At 38.3% G+C, this 17,903-nt stretch overlaps 1 protein-coding gene and 1 non-coding gene across 2 annotated transcripts; both read left to right on the forward strand.

The window, feature by feature from the left end:
* Nucleotides 1–52: 52 nt before the first annotated feature.
* On the forward strand, nucleotides 53–14,272 carry LOC118277064 (uncharacterized). Its single transcript, XM_050696448.1, has 20 exons — nucleotides 53–416; nucleotides 679–860; nucleotides 1,303–1,381; nucleotides 1,617–1,847; nucleotides 2,222–2,361; nucleotides 3,010–3,136; nucleotides 3,837–3,945; nucleotides 4,431–4,547; nucleotides 4,973–5,076; nucleotides 5,384–5,500; nucleotides 5,964–6,089; nucleotides 7,461–7,568; nucleotides 7,963–8,133; nucleotides 8,397–8,492; nucleotides 8,769–8,875; nucleotides 9,478–9,625; nucleotides 9,982–10,083; nucleotides 10,573–10,704; nucleotides 12,336–12,493; nucleotides 14,058–14,272. Exons 1-19 carry the CDS (start codon nucleotides 267–269, stop codon nucleotides 12,477–12,479), a joined length of 2,490 nt encoding a protein of 829 aa, XP_050552405.1. The 5' UTR covers nucleotides 53–266; the 3' UTR covers nucleotides 12,480–12,493; nucleotides 14,058–14,272.
* On the forward strand, nucleotides 9,241–9,311 carry Trnag-gcc (transfer RNA glycine (anticodon GCC)). Its single transcript has one exon. It is a non-coding gene; the product is annotated as a tRNA-Gly (tRNA).
* Nucleotides 14,273–17,903: the final 3,631 nt, after the last annotated feature.

Here is a 17,903-nt window from a genome sequence, read left to right on the forward strand (position 1 = left end):
TAAACTAAATTGCTTATGGTATTGTTCAACCAATCATAACTGTCTAATTTATAAACATCCAAAATGTCTGTCGCCCCCATGAATTGACATAGAAAACAGTTGAAATTGAATTTTACGGTGAAAGTAGGAGTGTTTTAACTTTTTTATTCATTTTATATTGATATCATTTTGAATTGTTGGCAAGTGAATTGTTTGTTTGTAGTATAAATTCAGTTTTAAAGTCTCATTAAGACGAAAATTGTTTTTCTTTACTAAAATCTGGTGTTATGGATATGGAAGTCGACGGGATTGAAAATTTAAGTAATCCATCTGATGGTGGAAAGTTTTCTAACTTGAAAGCGTTTGTGACTGCTGCGCGGGAATTCGAAGCGACACATAGTGAGTCCGCTGTGAATTTGATGACACGATATCTTGGGGTAAGTACAAGACAAAACACACTACACATATAACTTGAAAACTATTATAGTTTTATAGAAACCTTGCTCTCCATAAGTATTTAAAATATCTGCTAGAAGTTTATCCTCTTTGATATCTACGTTAAACACAAGCTGTACCTACTTTTCTCATAACAAAATTCATAATCATAATGAGCCTGTATCCAGTTCAAGCCAGTAACATCCTCATAACAAACCAAAAAGGTTGTATATCATAATTCTCACATCATTATTCTGTTTTCAGCTAATAGCCTCATCATGTGACTTATCAATATTCTCTCCGGGCCGTTCAGAAGTGTGTGCATTCTTCAGCTCTCTATGGCGTGTGATGTGCGATGGTCGTGGTCCACACTGGGCTGGAGTGGCTGTCCTCGCCAGGGCTGCTATAGAACCTAGTGCTAGACATGCTCTAACACACACTTATAAGTTAGTATAATTTTTTTGAGCATGTGTGTGTGTGTTTAGTTATGAAATGGAACATGTTTGAACTTGTTTGGGTTCTCTGTTTACTGTGTTTTGAATGTAGAATGGTTTTTAGATTCACACAAGTTATTTTTTTAAATCAGCATATATTAGCGCTGAGGAAATAGAGTGTGCTGTTATGTATTTTAATAAATGCTGCTTTTTTGTTCATATAGATGAACAGAAAAGTGGTCTTATACTATTTACTGAGAACTCTGAAAATCTTTGTCAATATAAAAATGAGTCAAAATTGTTTATTAAAAATAGATCAGATATTATAGATATCAGTCTAATGATTATTCTTAAATTGACCCTATTTGCTCATCCCAAAGTGTAGATATACAACAAATTCAATTTGATTTTCAAAACTATATATTTTTAAAATGTAATTCAATTCATCTTTCAGGTTTATGCCAATCTTAGCAAGATTATTATCTGACTCCATATCTAATGACAAGAAAATTAAACTTCTAACAGTTATGCAAGTAAGTAATTTTACTCAATAAATATCATTCATTCCATTTGCAATTGGTCACCAGACCGTACCTGAATTATTTATAACATTTATGTAAATAAAATAGGAATAACTTAACACTTTAAACGCCACAAAAGTCAGTCACCGGTGACCCCCAGGTCACCGGTGACTGACTTTTGTGGAGGATTTGCTTTCAACAGTTTTCTATTGGCTGTCGAAGACTTAATCTTATTTTTTCTTTACAGGAAATATCCTACGGTATCAAAATAAGTTGGCAAGAGTCCTACCTAAGCAGCTTAATGAAACAGCTAACGGAATGGATTACACAGCCCATGACTGAGCCACAGCTTCGTACCATCGGTCACAAATCTCTTACAGTACTGGTCAATGTGTGTTATGGAAACCTACCTGCAATATATGCGTTAATGAGGACCGTTGATACTAAGGATTTTGTGGTGCATCTTATTAGTTTGAAGGTAATATTGTGTATAACACAATAATTTACATAATTATTGTGTATGCACTAAAGTTCACTTCTAATTTTATAATAAACACATTGGTTGTGTTTTAATTTAATCTGGTTTTCTACTACTTACTAAATATTATTACAGCTTTCTAAGTATTTTAATCCTGATAAATATAGTTAAAATATATAGTTAGATGGATGTAATCTTAATGAATTGTACATTCATTTGGTTATAATTTATCTAAGAAAAGTAGTTTTTAATGAAAACAGCCATATTTAAATTTTACAAAATTACATTCCTAAAACATTATTATTCTCTTTGGCTTTTATCCAACCATTTTCTACATCTACTTAATTTAATATAAATCTTTCTTTGTATCCCAGGAAGGTGGTTACGGCGGAGTGGAAGTATGTCGCCTGTTGCTCTGCCTGTCGGGCGCGACCCGCGGCGCGGCGTCCACGCGCCAGCCCGACGTACACAGCTACCTGTGTTGTACCATGCGCACTTTCAATAAAGCTGTCAGGTATGTTAGTCTTAATGAAGAGAGATGAGAACTTAAAGTACAGGTTATTGGTCTTTATTCCAAGCAGTCTTTGGGATTATCACACCACATCTACTATATTGTCTGTTCAACTAAGCTTAGATGGACATTGGGCAATTTAGTCAGTTATGTGAGCTGCAAAAATTTCCAATTATTTTGCTGCTTATATCAGCTAACATATATTTGAGATTGTCCATACCCTTAGCCGACTTGAATAAACCAAACAATCTGTACATTTAATAGCGTGTTCGGCGATCTAACTGGTTGGTATATTCGAGCCGGCTAAATAGAGCACCGAACGCGCTCTCGCTTCGATTACTTTACGTAAACGTACAGCAAACTCATGCTAAGGAGTACTGATTTTTCTTCATACTTTGTAAACCGTGTTGTCTATATGATAATTTTACCAATAAATAGTTTTTCCGAAAAGGTAGGCAAAAACAATCAGGAGCTGCGGACTATATAGCGGGTTTACCAGGGCTCCGGCTCGAAAAGCAGGAGTAGGAACGGAGAGGTTTTTAGTCAGTAAGAGTCTAATACTCCCTCTCGCCTTGCCCAGGGCGGGAGAAGTCATTGGATGATTTTCCCCCCTTAGGCGCTTTTGCATTAATGAAAGTTATCCTGTTTCAGTGAAGGCGACGCGACTCAGCTACTCCACGCGTACACGTTTGTCAATGATCTGTGCTCAGACAGCAACCTGAGGAGCTATGTGCTTACCTACCCACACTTTGTTAGTGCGCTCGAGGAAGCACTTAAGGTAAAAAATCATAAAGAAATTAATATACTATACTATATTTTTTAGACATATTTTGCTAGACCTCTTAGGCGTTGGCTCTACGAGCGAGAGAATCGCGACGAGTCCGCCCTTATATCGTCGGATAATCTTCACGAACGAGCGATAATTCCGCCACGTATCGTAACGGAATCGCAGCGTTTTCTAGACGTCGCGTTTAAAAACCTTCTCGAAACGTTCTTGCTTAACGAGAGGCGACGCTGAAATGACGCTGCGCGCCCGCTGCGTGCCCGTCGCGAGCGCGCGGCGGGCCCTCTGCTAGTCGCGGCGGGCTAGCGACGATGTATTGACGATTTGCGCGCTCATTGCCACTCGTCGCATCGCGGCGATAATGTCGCCGTGTGGAGAACGGTTCCATAGGGAGTGTATAGAAATACGTGTCACGACGATAATATCGCCGCGATTCTCTCACTCGTGGAGCCAGCGCCTTACTTTCGATGTGTGTGGAACAGATTTTTGTAATTACCTAATTTATTCGTTTCGTAGCTTACAGCTTAGCCTACAATACTTGCATCAATCTGTCACTAATTATAAATTTAACGCTTCAAGAATCAATCTATTGTCTAGTACAAATTGTATTAAAATCTCTTTAGTAGTTTTTGAGCTTATCACAAACAGATAGTCAAAGCTTGTTTAATAATATGTATTACGTAATGTATACCAGGATGTCCAAGAGTTATGCCTAGCAGCACCGGACGATATGGGCGAACCAGAGAATACTGTCAACTGTCTCCGCAATGTGCTCAAATTCCTGACTGTGCTGGTTAGCTTGGGTATGTACTACGTTCTGATGGCATTTTATACATTATTTGTACAACATTTCAACCTGATTTTGTCAACTGCTGGGCATACACCACGCCTCTACTTTTTATCCCTACCTTACTCCGTCTTTCGCAAAATTTCTCTTTTCATTACCCAAATCATTGATATAGACAGAAAACTGCTTAAGGTAAATCGGCTCGAAATCTTCGGCTGCCATCGAGCCACATTGGCTGCGTTAGCAGTGAATTTGAATTAGTTTTTTAATATTCTTAACTGCCACACTTATATAACCAATAACCTTGATACAAGTCAGCTTTACGTTTAAAGAAATCAAAACAAGAACGCATACAGTGCTCTCGTTGGCTCTAATGAACCAACCAATAACATCGCCGAACGCCCAACGAACTGATAAATCAATTTGACGCCAGACTGTGACTGTGATATAACTAAAACTTAGTTAATTTCCTGGAATTAATGTATAATTTTGCTGTTTCAGATCTCTACTCCCTGCGATGTCACCACAGTGCTTTAGTTTGTCTTTGTATGAAAGCGAGCCGCTCCTGTCTACCGGAGTCTCTCGAGCTGTTTGCTGCTATCGTGTCACAGTATAAAGGTAAATTTAATTCCTTTTGTAATAAACTAGAAAATATATTAAAAATTTTGACATATCAGATAGAGAGGTTAAGTGTGGGAGAGCCATGCTTCGGCACGAATGGGCCGGCTCGACCGGAGTGATACCACGGCCTCACAGAAAACCGACGTGAAACAACGCTTTCATTGTGTGAGTGAGGTTACGGGGGCCCGATTGCCCCCTTCCCAATCCCCGATTCCCCAACAACCTTTAAGGTCCTAACCCCCAAAAGACCGGCAACGCACTTTTAACGCCTCTAGTGTTTCAAGTGTCCATGGGCGGCGGCGATTGCTTTCCATCAGGTGATACGTCTGCTCGTTTACCAGCGTGTTCCATAAAAAAAGTCACCCTCTCATATTCTACATTAGTAAAAATGCTCAATTCATTCAAAATCCTTAATTTTTCAGATGAAGGTCGTCTACCACAAGAGCTGATAACAGTAATCAGTGACGGTCTGCCAGGGTTACTGGTACCGCCTGCACTAGAGCCAGGGAAGGCAGGTGTGCAGTGGGTGAGTTGATCATACAGTTCATAATCATTTGTTGGAAAAGAATATTATGTATTAATAACAATGCGTCCTCTAGGTTATTTTCTTTTTCTATCACTTGGAGTTTCTTGCTCGTTCTTCTCCATAGGAATCTACACTTTGGAACAAGCAAATAGCTTCACTGGAGGACTGACCAACAGACAGCCATTATTAAAATTATTGTATTTGCTTTGACGTTCAAAAAGGCCTTCCTGGTCTATTTGAAATAAATAATTTTGACTTTTGATTTTTGTGTGAAAGAGTGTCCGACTGATATGATCTTTATTTACAGCTGCAAGTAGTCGGAGCACTCTGCGAGTCAGTGGAGACACAAGAGCGAGTTCTACAAGAAGTAACTCCGGATGCTTTCGAAGATACTCTGTACAGCGTACTACAGTATACATCACAGGTAACCTACTAATAATTTGTAGCCGAAATCATTATAATCGTCCAGGGAGGCTCGCATTATCTAATATTATTTATCTTTTAAATTTTAAAATACTGCATCAAATCTAAAGGTCTTTGTCAGGAAAAACTAACTCTTTATATTCTTTAAATATCGGCAATATTATAATTTTATTGTTACTTTCGTGAGATATACTAAATTAATTATTATGTTATCGGCTTACTCACGTAAGCGTCGCGGAATGCAGCTCATGAATATGAGCTTCTAGCATGGCTTGAAACTAGTCGATTTTCTCGTCAAACATTTACGTGAGTAAGCTGATAACATAATAATTAATCGGCAATATTGTCATGAATCTTGAATGCACAATCTTGTCACCTATCTATTCAATTTGTCGTCGACCACATTAATAGATCAACTACATAGTCAAATATATATGTATAATTATAATATAATAACATGGCAGAACGGCGTAGTGGGCGCGGAGGCGTCCCAGCAGGCTGTAGTGGTGGGGTGCCGCACGGCGCTGTCGCTGGCCCCGCTGGACCGACACTGGGAGGCCGCACTCGCACGGATGCTCGCTCACCATCAGGTAGTGACACATTCTATTATAATCAATATTGTTTATTTACATTCATCAACGTCATTGCAGTTTTAAAGTGCAGGTTTATCAAAGAATGCTACTGTTTCTGTTAAATGTATAGTCCCCATTGGATATCGGCTCGTCCTGTCACTCACAAGAATATAATCTACCCCTCCCCCTTTACCAGATCGATAAATAATTAGAATTTTGTTCTGTTGTTTAATGCAGTGAACGTTACGCCTTTTATCTCCGAAGGGGTACGCAGCGGAAGTAATGCCGCTATACAATGTACACCCACCTTTCACTATTGTGTTTTACGTCCTATGTAATAGGAAATGAGCCTATTACCATATACCAGATATAATTCGAGATTCCATGCTACTACTGAAATAAAAATCGAGAAACCGAATAAAGCCCAGTAATACTTTACCCACCCAAAACATAAATGTGAAAGGATGCCAAGTTCGATAATATTGGAATGCTTCGCCTATAAAAGAAGTGAGATCTAAATAAGTACCAAATTCCATACACAGACCTCAGTTAAAAATGATATAACAAGTTGGCAAGTTTTCACACACTTTGTTATAAACCTACTAAACGCAATGAGTCAAGTATATAATTTTCTATTAAAACTTGCCAAGTTATATCATTTTTAACTGAGGTCTGTGTATGGAATTTGGTACTTATTTAGATCTCACTTCTTTTATAGGCGAAGCATTCCAATATTATCGAACTTGGCATCCTTTCACATTTATGTTTTGGGTGGGATTTCATTTATTTTTGAAAGGTTTATTTTGTTTTTTTCTTATTTTACTTTACTTTGACTAAATACAAACCTTCGTAACGAATTTTAGGTCGGTACGACCATTGGAAGATATAGATAATTTTTTTGTTTTATTTCCTTAGGGGTATGAATTTACACCTTCATTATTTTTAAAACCGACTCACACTTGGCCATTTTCAGATTTTTTCCTTTACCTTGACCTAAAGACCTACCTCCATGCCAAATTTCAAGTCAATACAACTATTGGAAGTGGTCTAGGTTTTTGATGAGTGAGTGAGTCAGTCAGTGAGTGTATAGTAAAAATAGCGATTTTCTGACGTCAATATCTCAAGATCTACAATAGGTACATTAATGAAATTTTGTATTTTAGATAAGTAAGTAGATCTCGACAGATACTAGAAATTTCATATGCGTAGATAAAATAGATTTTGAGTTATAGGTGGGTCGAACTTGGCCCGAAATGGTTCGTGTAATATAACCCACGGCCGGTGTGTCGGTTTTTTTGCTCGAACTTGGCGGACACACTGCCGTGTGTCTAGATCCGGCACTCGACCAAAAGGCTGTTGTTAATCTACTGAAATACTAAATATTTACAGGTGCGAAAACTCCTGTGCGTTGGTCTAACGAGTACAAATGGGCCGAGACGGCGGCAAATACTGCAGCTAGTCAAACATCATTACTTCCCTTCCGACCAGATGAATCAGGTAATGGTTGATCTTTATATACTGTACAAAATAATAAATAAGGCTTGGGTTCGACCGGAGTGATACCACGACCTCACAGAAAACCGATGTGAAACAACGCTTGCGTTGCGTTGTGTTTTGTTGTGTGAGTGGGGTTACCGGAGGCCCAATTACCCTTCCCAATCCCCGATTCCCCATAATTTTCCAATTTTCCCAACCCATAAATTCCTAACCCCCAAAAGGCCGGCAACGCACTCGTAACGCCACTGGTGTTTCGAGTGTCCATGGGCGGCGGCGATTGCTTACCATCAGGTGATCTATATGCTGATTTGCCGGCTTATACCATAAAAAAACTTGTTTTGGTTTAGCTACTAAGAATGAAAATAGTAACAATTATAATATCCATTCTTCACAGGTATTCGGCGAGTCCCTCCAGGGTATATCGGAGTCTTCAACGGACGTGACGGCGTCGAGTAGTGGTACAGGGTGCGCGGAGGGCGCGTGGTGCGGCCGCCTGGCGCCCGCGCAGGAACATGCTGTAGATGCACTCGTCGCCAAGCTTAACGAGAAACTCAGGGATGGGAAGGTGATATATCTTGTCTTACAGTTGTCTTAACATACCAATCTTAGGGTGCTATTCGACCAGAGATGTGTTATGATATGTTGCTTGCACTGTAGGAAACGGACTCAGCTAAGCTATGTTTTCTATAGAGAAAGATGCGTGCAAAGGATGCGTGCTATGGGTGTGTACTATGGATAGCCTCTCTACTATCGATAGATCGTATTCTCGAGCTGCGCATCTTCCTGGCACAGCTTAGCTAGCAGTAATTACAGTGATTGTTTTTCCAGATATCGGACATCGCCACGTCGAGTGTGATGGAGCTGTATGGATATAAGATGACTTGCTTAGAACAGAGATTACATTCACACTCAGTAGCTTTGCAGGTAAATCAATATCACATGTATACATATATACGCCTAACAAGAAAATAAATATGTTTCAATTATTTCCAGAATAATAAAAAGTAGCCCATGTGTTATTCTAGACGGTCCCTATTTTCAAATTTCATCCCAATCCCTTCAGCTGTTGTGAAGTGTAAGAGTAACAAATATAAATAAACATACAAAATTTCGCATTTATAATATTAAGTAATTATCAAAAAAATAATTTTTTAAGAAAAAAATAAAATAATAACAGACTTTTACGTTTCACGTTACCAGGGCGCCAGCGAACACATGGCATCATTACAACACTCGCTAGCGATGCTGCAAGCGACCAACTCTTCGCAACAAGATGTACTATACACCACACAGATGCAGAATGAGAGGTAAGTGTAGTGAAACTCCTTGGTTTGCATGTTCTCCTAGTCATAACATTGACTTTGAATGGATGAATTCATACTTTTTAACTAATATAATTTGACTTAATAATAATTATGAAGAAAGATGTTTATTAATAGTGAAAGTACTTTCTTTTTAAATACTTTGCAAAACATACTTATAAAAAGATTAAAATCAACATTTTTCTTGTATAAACACTTAAACAAGTCTAATACAATATGTTCACAATACCTAGCATTGTTATGAGTTATGAAATAATCTATGTATTTGAAATTACGTAAAAATGAATGGCCTTTGATATAATTGCTGTTCCGTTAGAATGTAATCCACTAATTTCAACTACTTTGTATCAGCATCGGTGGTTCAGTGGTAGAATGCTCGCCTGCCACGCGGGCGGCCCGGGTTCGATTCCCGGCCGATGCAATCTCTTTTTGTCGTTTCTAATATTCTTTTTAACAATTTTTTTTATTGTTTTGTAATATTTTTGGATATTTAAGTATTTTTTTGGATTTTATATCTTTTTTTAAATATTTTTCTACACATATTCCTATAATTTTAGACGGTTTTTATAGTTTTTTACGTTTTGTAGGCATAAGAAAACGATAGAAGATTTACACAAACAACTAGAAGATGCGGAGACCACGTTGCGTGGTTTTCGAGCGAAACTAGCCGCTGAGAAACTAGACAAAGAAAATCAAAAGGAAAATCTGCACAAGGAATTCCGCGCGCAATTGGCTGTATGTATAAAAATATTTACATGTTATGAATCAGAACTTAAAACATTTTTTTTTTTTATAGAAAATAAAAATTGTTTGTAATTGGTGAATTCAAGTGACTTATTAATTCGTTATTTTTGTTTTTATTATTTATTTAAAATCGTCTGGTAAAAAAAAATACAAAATTCTACTTCTATTTATTGTCTAAGCAGCATCATTTTGATGAACATTGTATTTTTTCAGTTTTAGAGCTTTATTTTTCTATGTATGTAAATATAGCACAGTGTTAGTGTAGGTTGATATGCTTGGCATCCGCACATCACAGTTATAAACAATTTATTTTCTACGATATAAAATTGTGTTTCATGTTATTTTAGACTCTGGAGACTGAAATGAAATTACGTGAGCGGGAGTTTGAGGACCGGCTGAAGGCGTCTGAAGGTGAACACAGGGCATTACAGAAGAAATTAGAACAACAGGTGAGATATATTCAACTAAAGTGTTTATAAAATATAATAATACTAGCTTCTGCCAGTGGCTTTGTCCACGTTTCCGACCAAACTTACATAAAAAAAAAACGAACTTTCACATTTTTAATATTAAAGTGTGATTATGTTTTCGATATTTTGGTCTTTAATATTAGATAATATGCAACCTTGATAAACAATTTAGAAATTTTAGGCTCATGACCATGGGTATACTTTACTTATACATACTTCAAACCTTTCATCTCCGAAGGGGTAGGCAGAGGTGCACATTACGGCACGTTATGCCGCTATACAATGTATATCCACTTTTCACAATTTGTGTTATAAGTCCCATGTAATAGGGGGTGAGCCTATTGCCATAGCGCGGCTCAGCATTCCTTACTCGACAATAGCTCTTCTAACCAAACTTAACCCCACCAAGTATCGAGCCAGTTAAACTATTGTACTCATTACTAGCTAACTATATTATTTTTGTTCCAGACAAGTAAAAACAGTGAGTTGGCGGGCGTGCTCATAAAGTTTGAGGAGCGAGTCAAGCAGAGAGACAAGAAATTAGAAGACGCGGCCGGCAACGAGGCGTCGTTGAGGAAGGAAATTGATCACAGAGACATGGTATGTACTGTATTTAATAAATATGTCAATTTTACTTGATAGAGGTTAGGTTTACAATATTTATACGAGACTAGCAAACCCGGCGAACTCTGTTTCGCCACCAATGATTTTCCCTGATTTCCTGTTTTTCTTTTGAATTTTTCTTGAATTTTCTTTGCTATAAATCTCACGGAGCCCGAGACCTTTCCAACGAATGCAAATCCGTGGAAATCGGTTCGTTCGTGCATTCTGGAGTTAGTGCGTCAGGAAGGAAAATACAATAGTTATAATACGAGATTTTTGGTTCCATGAATTTGTCTTTTTAGCTATTGTTGAATTATTATTTACATGAATTACTAGCTCCTACAAGCTCACCCACGATTTTCTATTAAAATTATCTTTTCCTTTCTTCTTGTAATAAATATTGTAACTACAGTAACACAATTTTTCAAGTTTGTGTCAAAATATCAATATTGGCAGATGTAGTAAAATTATGGTGGTAATAAAATCATTGAATAAAATTTTACATCGTCGTAAAGGATAAGTTTGGGAGTCAGTGAACTGCACAACATTGTTCATTCTTACATTTTGTCAAACATTTATCAATAACTTGTAAAAAAGTTCACTAAAAATTACAATGTTGTGGTCTTAAGTGCATAGGAATTCATGTCAATCATCTTATGTCATTATTCTTAAATAACACATCTTCTTATTATAACTTTCGTGAGACATACTAAATTAATTATTATGTTATCGGTTTACTCACGTAACTGTTTGACGAGGAACTCGACTATTTTCAACCCATGCTAGAGGCTCATATTCATGAGCAGCATTCCGCGACACACATTGAAACTAGTCGAGTTCCTCTTCAAACAGTTGCGTGAGTAAGTCGATATCATAAAAATTAGTTTTTAACACATCATCATTAGGATAGTCATATCGCTCATCTTGTAAAGGTGCTCCCACACAGCAGTTACATAACGTTATATGTATAACATTGTGTAACATTTATAACAGCATGTAACATACTCTACAACCACTGTTATAATTTGTTTAAACACAAATGTTATTGTTACACATTGTTGTATAACGTTATATAACCGCTGTGTGGGAGCACCTTTATATATTGGCACATCTGCAAAAAATGCGAAATTGACTTTTTTTGTTTTACGTGTTGAAAAGTGCATATTAATCAATTTATTTTCATATTCATCGAGATAGGCCGTAAGTGTCATTATGCCATTATTGTAGTTTCCCCACCTCACGCACGTAAAACAACGGTTCATTGGTCAGTAAACTAAAAACTAAACAAGTCAGGTAAACTATGAAAACCGTAAATGTGCCAATATATTGCTAGGTGTGCGATATTGTGTTTGGTTACCAAGAGTACCCATTTTGATTGGCTCTTCAAAGTCAAAGTCAAAATTATTTATTTCAATTAGACCAGGAAGGCACTTTTGAACGTCAAAGCAAATATAATAATATTAATAACGTCAGTCTGTGGTCAGTCCTCTAGTGAAGCTATTTGCTCGTTCCAAAGTGTAGATTCCTATGGAGAAGAACGAGCAAGAAACTCCATAGGTAACTCTTTTCCAATCAGATTCACAATACAATTCATGGTTACATTGTACTTCTTATTCTTATTCTTACAGACAATAAAACAACTAGAGAAGACTGTACTAGAGAGAGAGAACAGACTGTACCAGCTGACGACACAGCTGGAGGAGATGAAGAGAGTGCAGGAGATGGTCGCCAAGTTGATGAGCAAGAGTGCCTCCACTAGTATGGGGAGCTAACACCTATTATATACGTGAGTAGACCTTCATACTAACTATATTCTTTGTAACGGGGATTAAAGGCGACGCCTTAATCGGTCTTAATCGCCTTAATCGTTATAAAAAAAAAAAAACAAAAAAAAACTTTGTAACAGTGGCAGTGAGCGGAATAGGGATGATGACAATGCAATGCAATGTCACGCCTTTTATTCCCTAAAGGGTAGGCAGAGATGTACATTACGCCATGTAATGCCGCTATACAATGTACAAGGTGACATACATACATGGTGAAAAGTCGGTGACTTTTCACCATTTGTGTTATAAGTCCCATGTAGTAGGGGGTGAGTCTATTGCCATATACTGGGTACAACTTCAGACTCCGTGCTACTACTGAGAACTTTTCGAAAAATCGATAAAAAGATGACATGACAAAAGAAGGATGATGACAGGCTATGAAAATTAAAAATCTATCTAGACCCAGCGCACATCGGCGGAAACGCGGTAAAGATACTGAGAATAATTCAATTTAAAATAAAATTTAACTTCTATGGCATGCGGATGGAAACGGCGTGCTTTTTTTTTTGAGGGGGGAAAATCCAATTACTTTTCTCGCCTTGGGCGAGGCGAGAGGGAGTGTCAGACTCTTACTGACTAAAAACCACCCCGTTCCTTCTCCTGCTTTTCGAGCCGGAGCTCCGGTAAACCCGCTAGGTAGTCCGCAGCTCCGGATCAGGCATCAGCCCTACTGGGCCCCATCTGTGGTGGTCTGATGGCACTTTGAGGCGCGCGCGGAACGCGACGCGCCGCACGCACGGGTCTGGTTCTGGTCGGGCGGTGAGCTACCCTTGCTCGCCGTCCGCAGACCCGCACTTACGGTGGCCGGAGATCGTCTCGCGATCCCCGACGCCCGGAGTGTCTCTCACGACGGCTGGGGCGTGAGGAGGTTCGTTCTCTTACGCGCCCCGCCTCCTCCTTAGCTAGCATGACTGCTTCGCAGAAGGAGGAGACGGCATCCCAGTCCCTCTCGCTCCGCACCATGGCCTGGACCAGGAAACGGCATGCTAAAGACGTGAGGCGCGCGGTGCGTTCAAGCTTCTTTGGCATGTTGTGCATGTAGGCTTCCGCTGGTCTGCGCCGGGTCTTAGTATTCAGTTTTTTTTAATTTGAATATAATGTACACTATCCCTTTAACCTTTAGTTACATGCTAGAAACTTCAAACCTAACAACTGTGCAATCAGTTCATCTTTTTATAAACTTTAACTTACCGCCGTACTCAGAGTTATTTAATTGTTACTTAGCCAAGTCCTTAGCAATTGTTTTCGGTATAAAATCGTTATTAAGGAATAGTTTAAGCAATCATTAAATGTCTCTGAGTGCGGTAGTTGAGTGAATTTTTGTCTTTTTTTTAAACGTTGCCCCACACTAGGATTTTCTGCTGTGACGTGGGCGCGTTTACAAACATACAAGTTCACATACACATGACATTCAGAACCAAAACAACAATTTGTGGATCACACAGAGTTGGTCCGTGCGGGAACCCAGCCACCGCACCAATCGTACAGCCATGAAGTAATAATGCTATATTTTTTTAATTACAGATTATAAAGAATGAAGAAATCAACGGGACAGAGGATCTCAGCGTAAATACAAGTAGACAATATTTTTATACCGATATATTCCATTATGATAGATTTATATTGTTTTACAAGGATTTCATATTACGTATATGAACGGCTCGAATGGAATGCGATCAAATTGATAATGTTTATTGTATCATATTTAGTGTCGGACTAATAAAATTATGAGAATATTCTAGAGTTGTTTTATTTGTTGTTTTGTCTTCACGTGTAGTGAAGACAAATCACGCCTTTTTTTAAGGGAGGAAAATTATCCTATGTTTGCCCCCACCTTGGACGAGGCAAGAGGGAGTGTCAGATTCGTACTGACTAAGAACCACACCGTTCCTACTCCTGTTTTTCGTGATGGAGAGACACAATAAAAAATATATTGTCTCGCGTGGATCTCTGTTCCACCAGGGGTTAATGATTGCTTAAACTATTCCTTAGTAACCATTTTGTTCCAAAAATCTAAGAATTTAGTTAAGTAACCTATCCCTTAGTAAAGTCATTACTTTACTAACTCAGTCATTACTGAGTGCGGCGGTAAGAGAGACAGCAGCAGCCGTAGGTAAAATAGTAACATTATATTAATTTAAACTGATTCCTTCAAATCACCTAAAGATTAAGATTACGAAATACTTACACAAAATACATGATTGAATATCACAACAAAATTACACACACGTCTCATTACATACCGCCCACCAAGTATCTATCTACATCTCTACATACCGCCCACTAAGTATCTCTTACTAATGAATTACGCATCCGTTTGACGAGACAACAAAAGATACTCTCACATAAATATACTTGATCCCACCCCTTGACGAAAACAAAACAAACACCATTTATGTATGAAGTAGCAAAAATTCGGTGAAAATGTTCAACAAACAAACAAATATTATGACGAAGTCTGATGACGTCACTGTGTAGCTCAGCTGTGACCTTGAACCAGGGATGAATCACTTTTTTTTCGGTATCCAGAACTATAGCGTAAAAAATTGGTGGTAGGCTTAGTTTCTTTTAGTAAAAAAGATATGTAGGTTCTAAATAGAAGCTCCGGAGCAGGTCTACTAGAGGACCCGGTGCCCCTTACGGGTGTTGAGGGTGGCCACCGGGGTGGTTTTAGTGAGGTAAAAATCCCACACTCCCTAGTCTTTTATCCCCAAAAAGCTAGGCGCCTTTTGAAGGTTTACCCCCGTCACCAAAAAAAAAGGTTCTAAATAGAAAATACTTAATGCATAGTAGAATCCCTTAATCAGTAGCAAAGGATAGGGGGACACTGGTGCCAGTTGCGAATTTGCGAGTAACCTCGACGACGTGACGAGAGCGCGTTTCGATTACTTTAAACGTATAGCAAACTCGTACGAAGGTGCTCGTACTGCCTTTTGATGAATAGGTACTCATAATTTTAGACGATAGGATAGCAGCTTTGGACTAATCTTGTCTTAGATGACTTGGAAATCTTGCAATACCTCGAAATCTAGAGGTCCTAGCCAGAGCTGCGAATTGCGAACTGCCTAGCGGGTTACCGGGGCTCCGGCTGGAAAAGCAGGAGTATTCGGATACAGTAAGAGTCTGACACTGCCACTCGCTTCCCCCAAGGCAAGAGAAGTCATCGGATGATTTTTCCCCCCCAAAAAGAGCCAAATATCTTACCACGCTTCTATTACACGTAACTTATAACGCAATTGGTGAAAAAGTGAATAAACGCCATTTTTCTTCACTACACTCATTAGCTTAGTAAATTATTCAGCTTCGAGATTATTCTGAGCCTATCAAGGACACCCACGGGGTAGACAGTGTGCCCTTCTTGAAGGTCGCCGTGAATAGGAGCAAATAACGCAAGGTCAGACTGTAGGGTTAAAAGGTTCTTGCTGTGGTTACCTTTAATAAAGGCTCCTAAGAAAATTTTGTACATTATTCTATGGTAGGCACTTAAACTGCAGGTGAAGTTAAGAATTTTAGTAAAAAAAAATCAACAGGGCATTTTTTGTTTTATTTATTTTTATATTAGCGATCCGCCCCAGCTTCGCATGGGTGCAATGGTGATATATTATACATGTATTTTACATATAAACCGTCCTCTTGAATCAAAATAGATAGCTATTTAAAAAAAAACCGACTAACTATCAAAATCCGTTGAATAGTTTTAAAGATTTAAGCATAGGTACATACATAGGATAATAGGGACAATATAGGGAAATGTCATAACTGGATTTCCCTTTAACATAATGTGTGACACTTTACGGGGAGTTACAAACCACGCCCCTTCCATTTTCCATAATGCGGTCTCATAACACAAAAACGTTGCCAATTGTGCACATTGTATTGTGTGTGCCACCTTCCGAGCGTTTATAACATATCTACACCTATTTAATTATAATAATGATTATCTGGCAAGGCTGTTTTTTTTTTGTTACAGTAGGTATGTACATAATCACATTATGGTATCTCTTCTTTGTACTTGCTTCATGACATTTCCCAATACTGATTTAAAGAGATATTATAGCTTTTCTGTGCCCTTCCCACTCGTTTTCAAAAGGTTGGCAAAGTGGTATGGACGACGTAACAGGTTACCGGGGGTCCGGCTCGAAACAGGAAGATGGTACGGGGTGGGTTTTAGTCAGTAGGTAAGAATCTGACACTCCTCTCTCGCCTTACCCAAAGCGGCAGAAGTCATTAGATGATTTTCCCCACACATTACAAAAAAAGATACTTGGGGTTCCGCTTACCACCAGGGGCATGGGGCATCAGATAAATCAACACCAAAGTGTTTTTTGGGAACTAAGTCGTTAGGAACAGTTTAAGTACCTAATCATTTAATGTCTCTGAGTTTTTATGGTTTAAGCCGGGAAAAGATACTACCAAATGTCCCAAATGTCAATTTACCAATTTCCCGCCGATATCATCTGCCAAAATATACTTTATTTTTTAAGATGAAAAAAAAATTAATGGCTTTGATTATTCAGTTTTTAGCTTCACTTCTAATTCAATAAATGGCAAGAAATATTAAGTGAATGCCTCTCGACGCACCTTATCGCGATCGTAATATTAAGCGATTCATCTTATTTCTCCTTGAAAATGATAAATTGTTTGTGGAACATCGTAGGTACCTAAATTATAAGCTAAACTAGGTCTTGGGACTAGACAAACTCATTTAGTACTGAACTAGACAGCGAAAGTGATTTGTTTGGTTTTTCAGTATAGTGTTGTTAGTTTTTGTCTATTGTAACAAATGTTTTTATTGAGCTTGTTAGGTTAGGTTATCTTACGTTTTGTTTCTTCTAGAGGCCTTTTTTCATTTCTGGATAAGTGAATTTACAGGTCGGATCAATCATTTTGGACAAAATATTATTTGGTTTTTGACTGCCTCGTTGATTGGTCGCAAATAGGAATGGCAAGTGGTCACGGGTTCGATTCGTGGGTCGGGCAAAGTACTGCTGGGCTTTTAGTTTTTCGAAAATTTTTCAGTAGTAGCACAGACTCTGGAATTGTACCCGGTAAATGGCAATAGGTTCACCCTCTATTACATGAGACTAATTATAGCACAAGTTGTGAAAAGTGGGTGATTTTAAGCCCGTTTATTTTTCTATAAATGCCAATTTCTATCTACCATTATGTTCCCTTAGTTTTATAATGTTCCTCACAATTTTCTATACTATTTACTTTCCTTTATACTTAGTTCCCGCTATCAAATTTAATACTAGCTACATTAGTAGCATCGTAATATACGGCACAGCGTGGAAATGACTTAAAGTGCAGTCGCGCGCCGGAAATTGTCGTGCGACTGACAGAACGATGCTAGTTCACTATATGTAGCTT

This window comes from Spodoptera frugiperda, chromosome 10 (genome assembly GCF_023101765.2).
Source record: "Spodoptera frugiperda isolate SF20-4 chromosome 10, AGI-APGP_CSIRO_Sfru_2.0, whole genome shotgun sequence".
Classification (NCBI taxonomy): Eukaryota; Metazoa; Arthropoda; class Insecta; order Lepidoptera; family Noctuidae; genus Spodoptera; species Spodoptera frugiperda.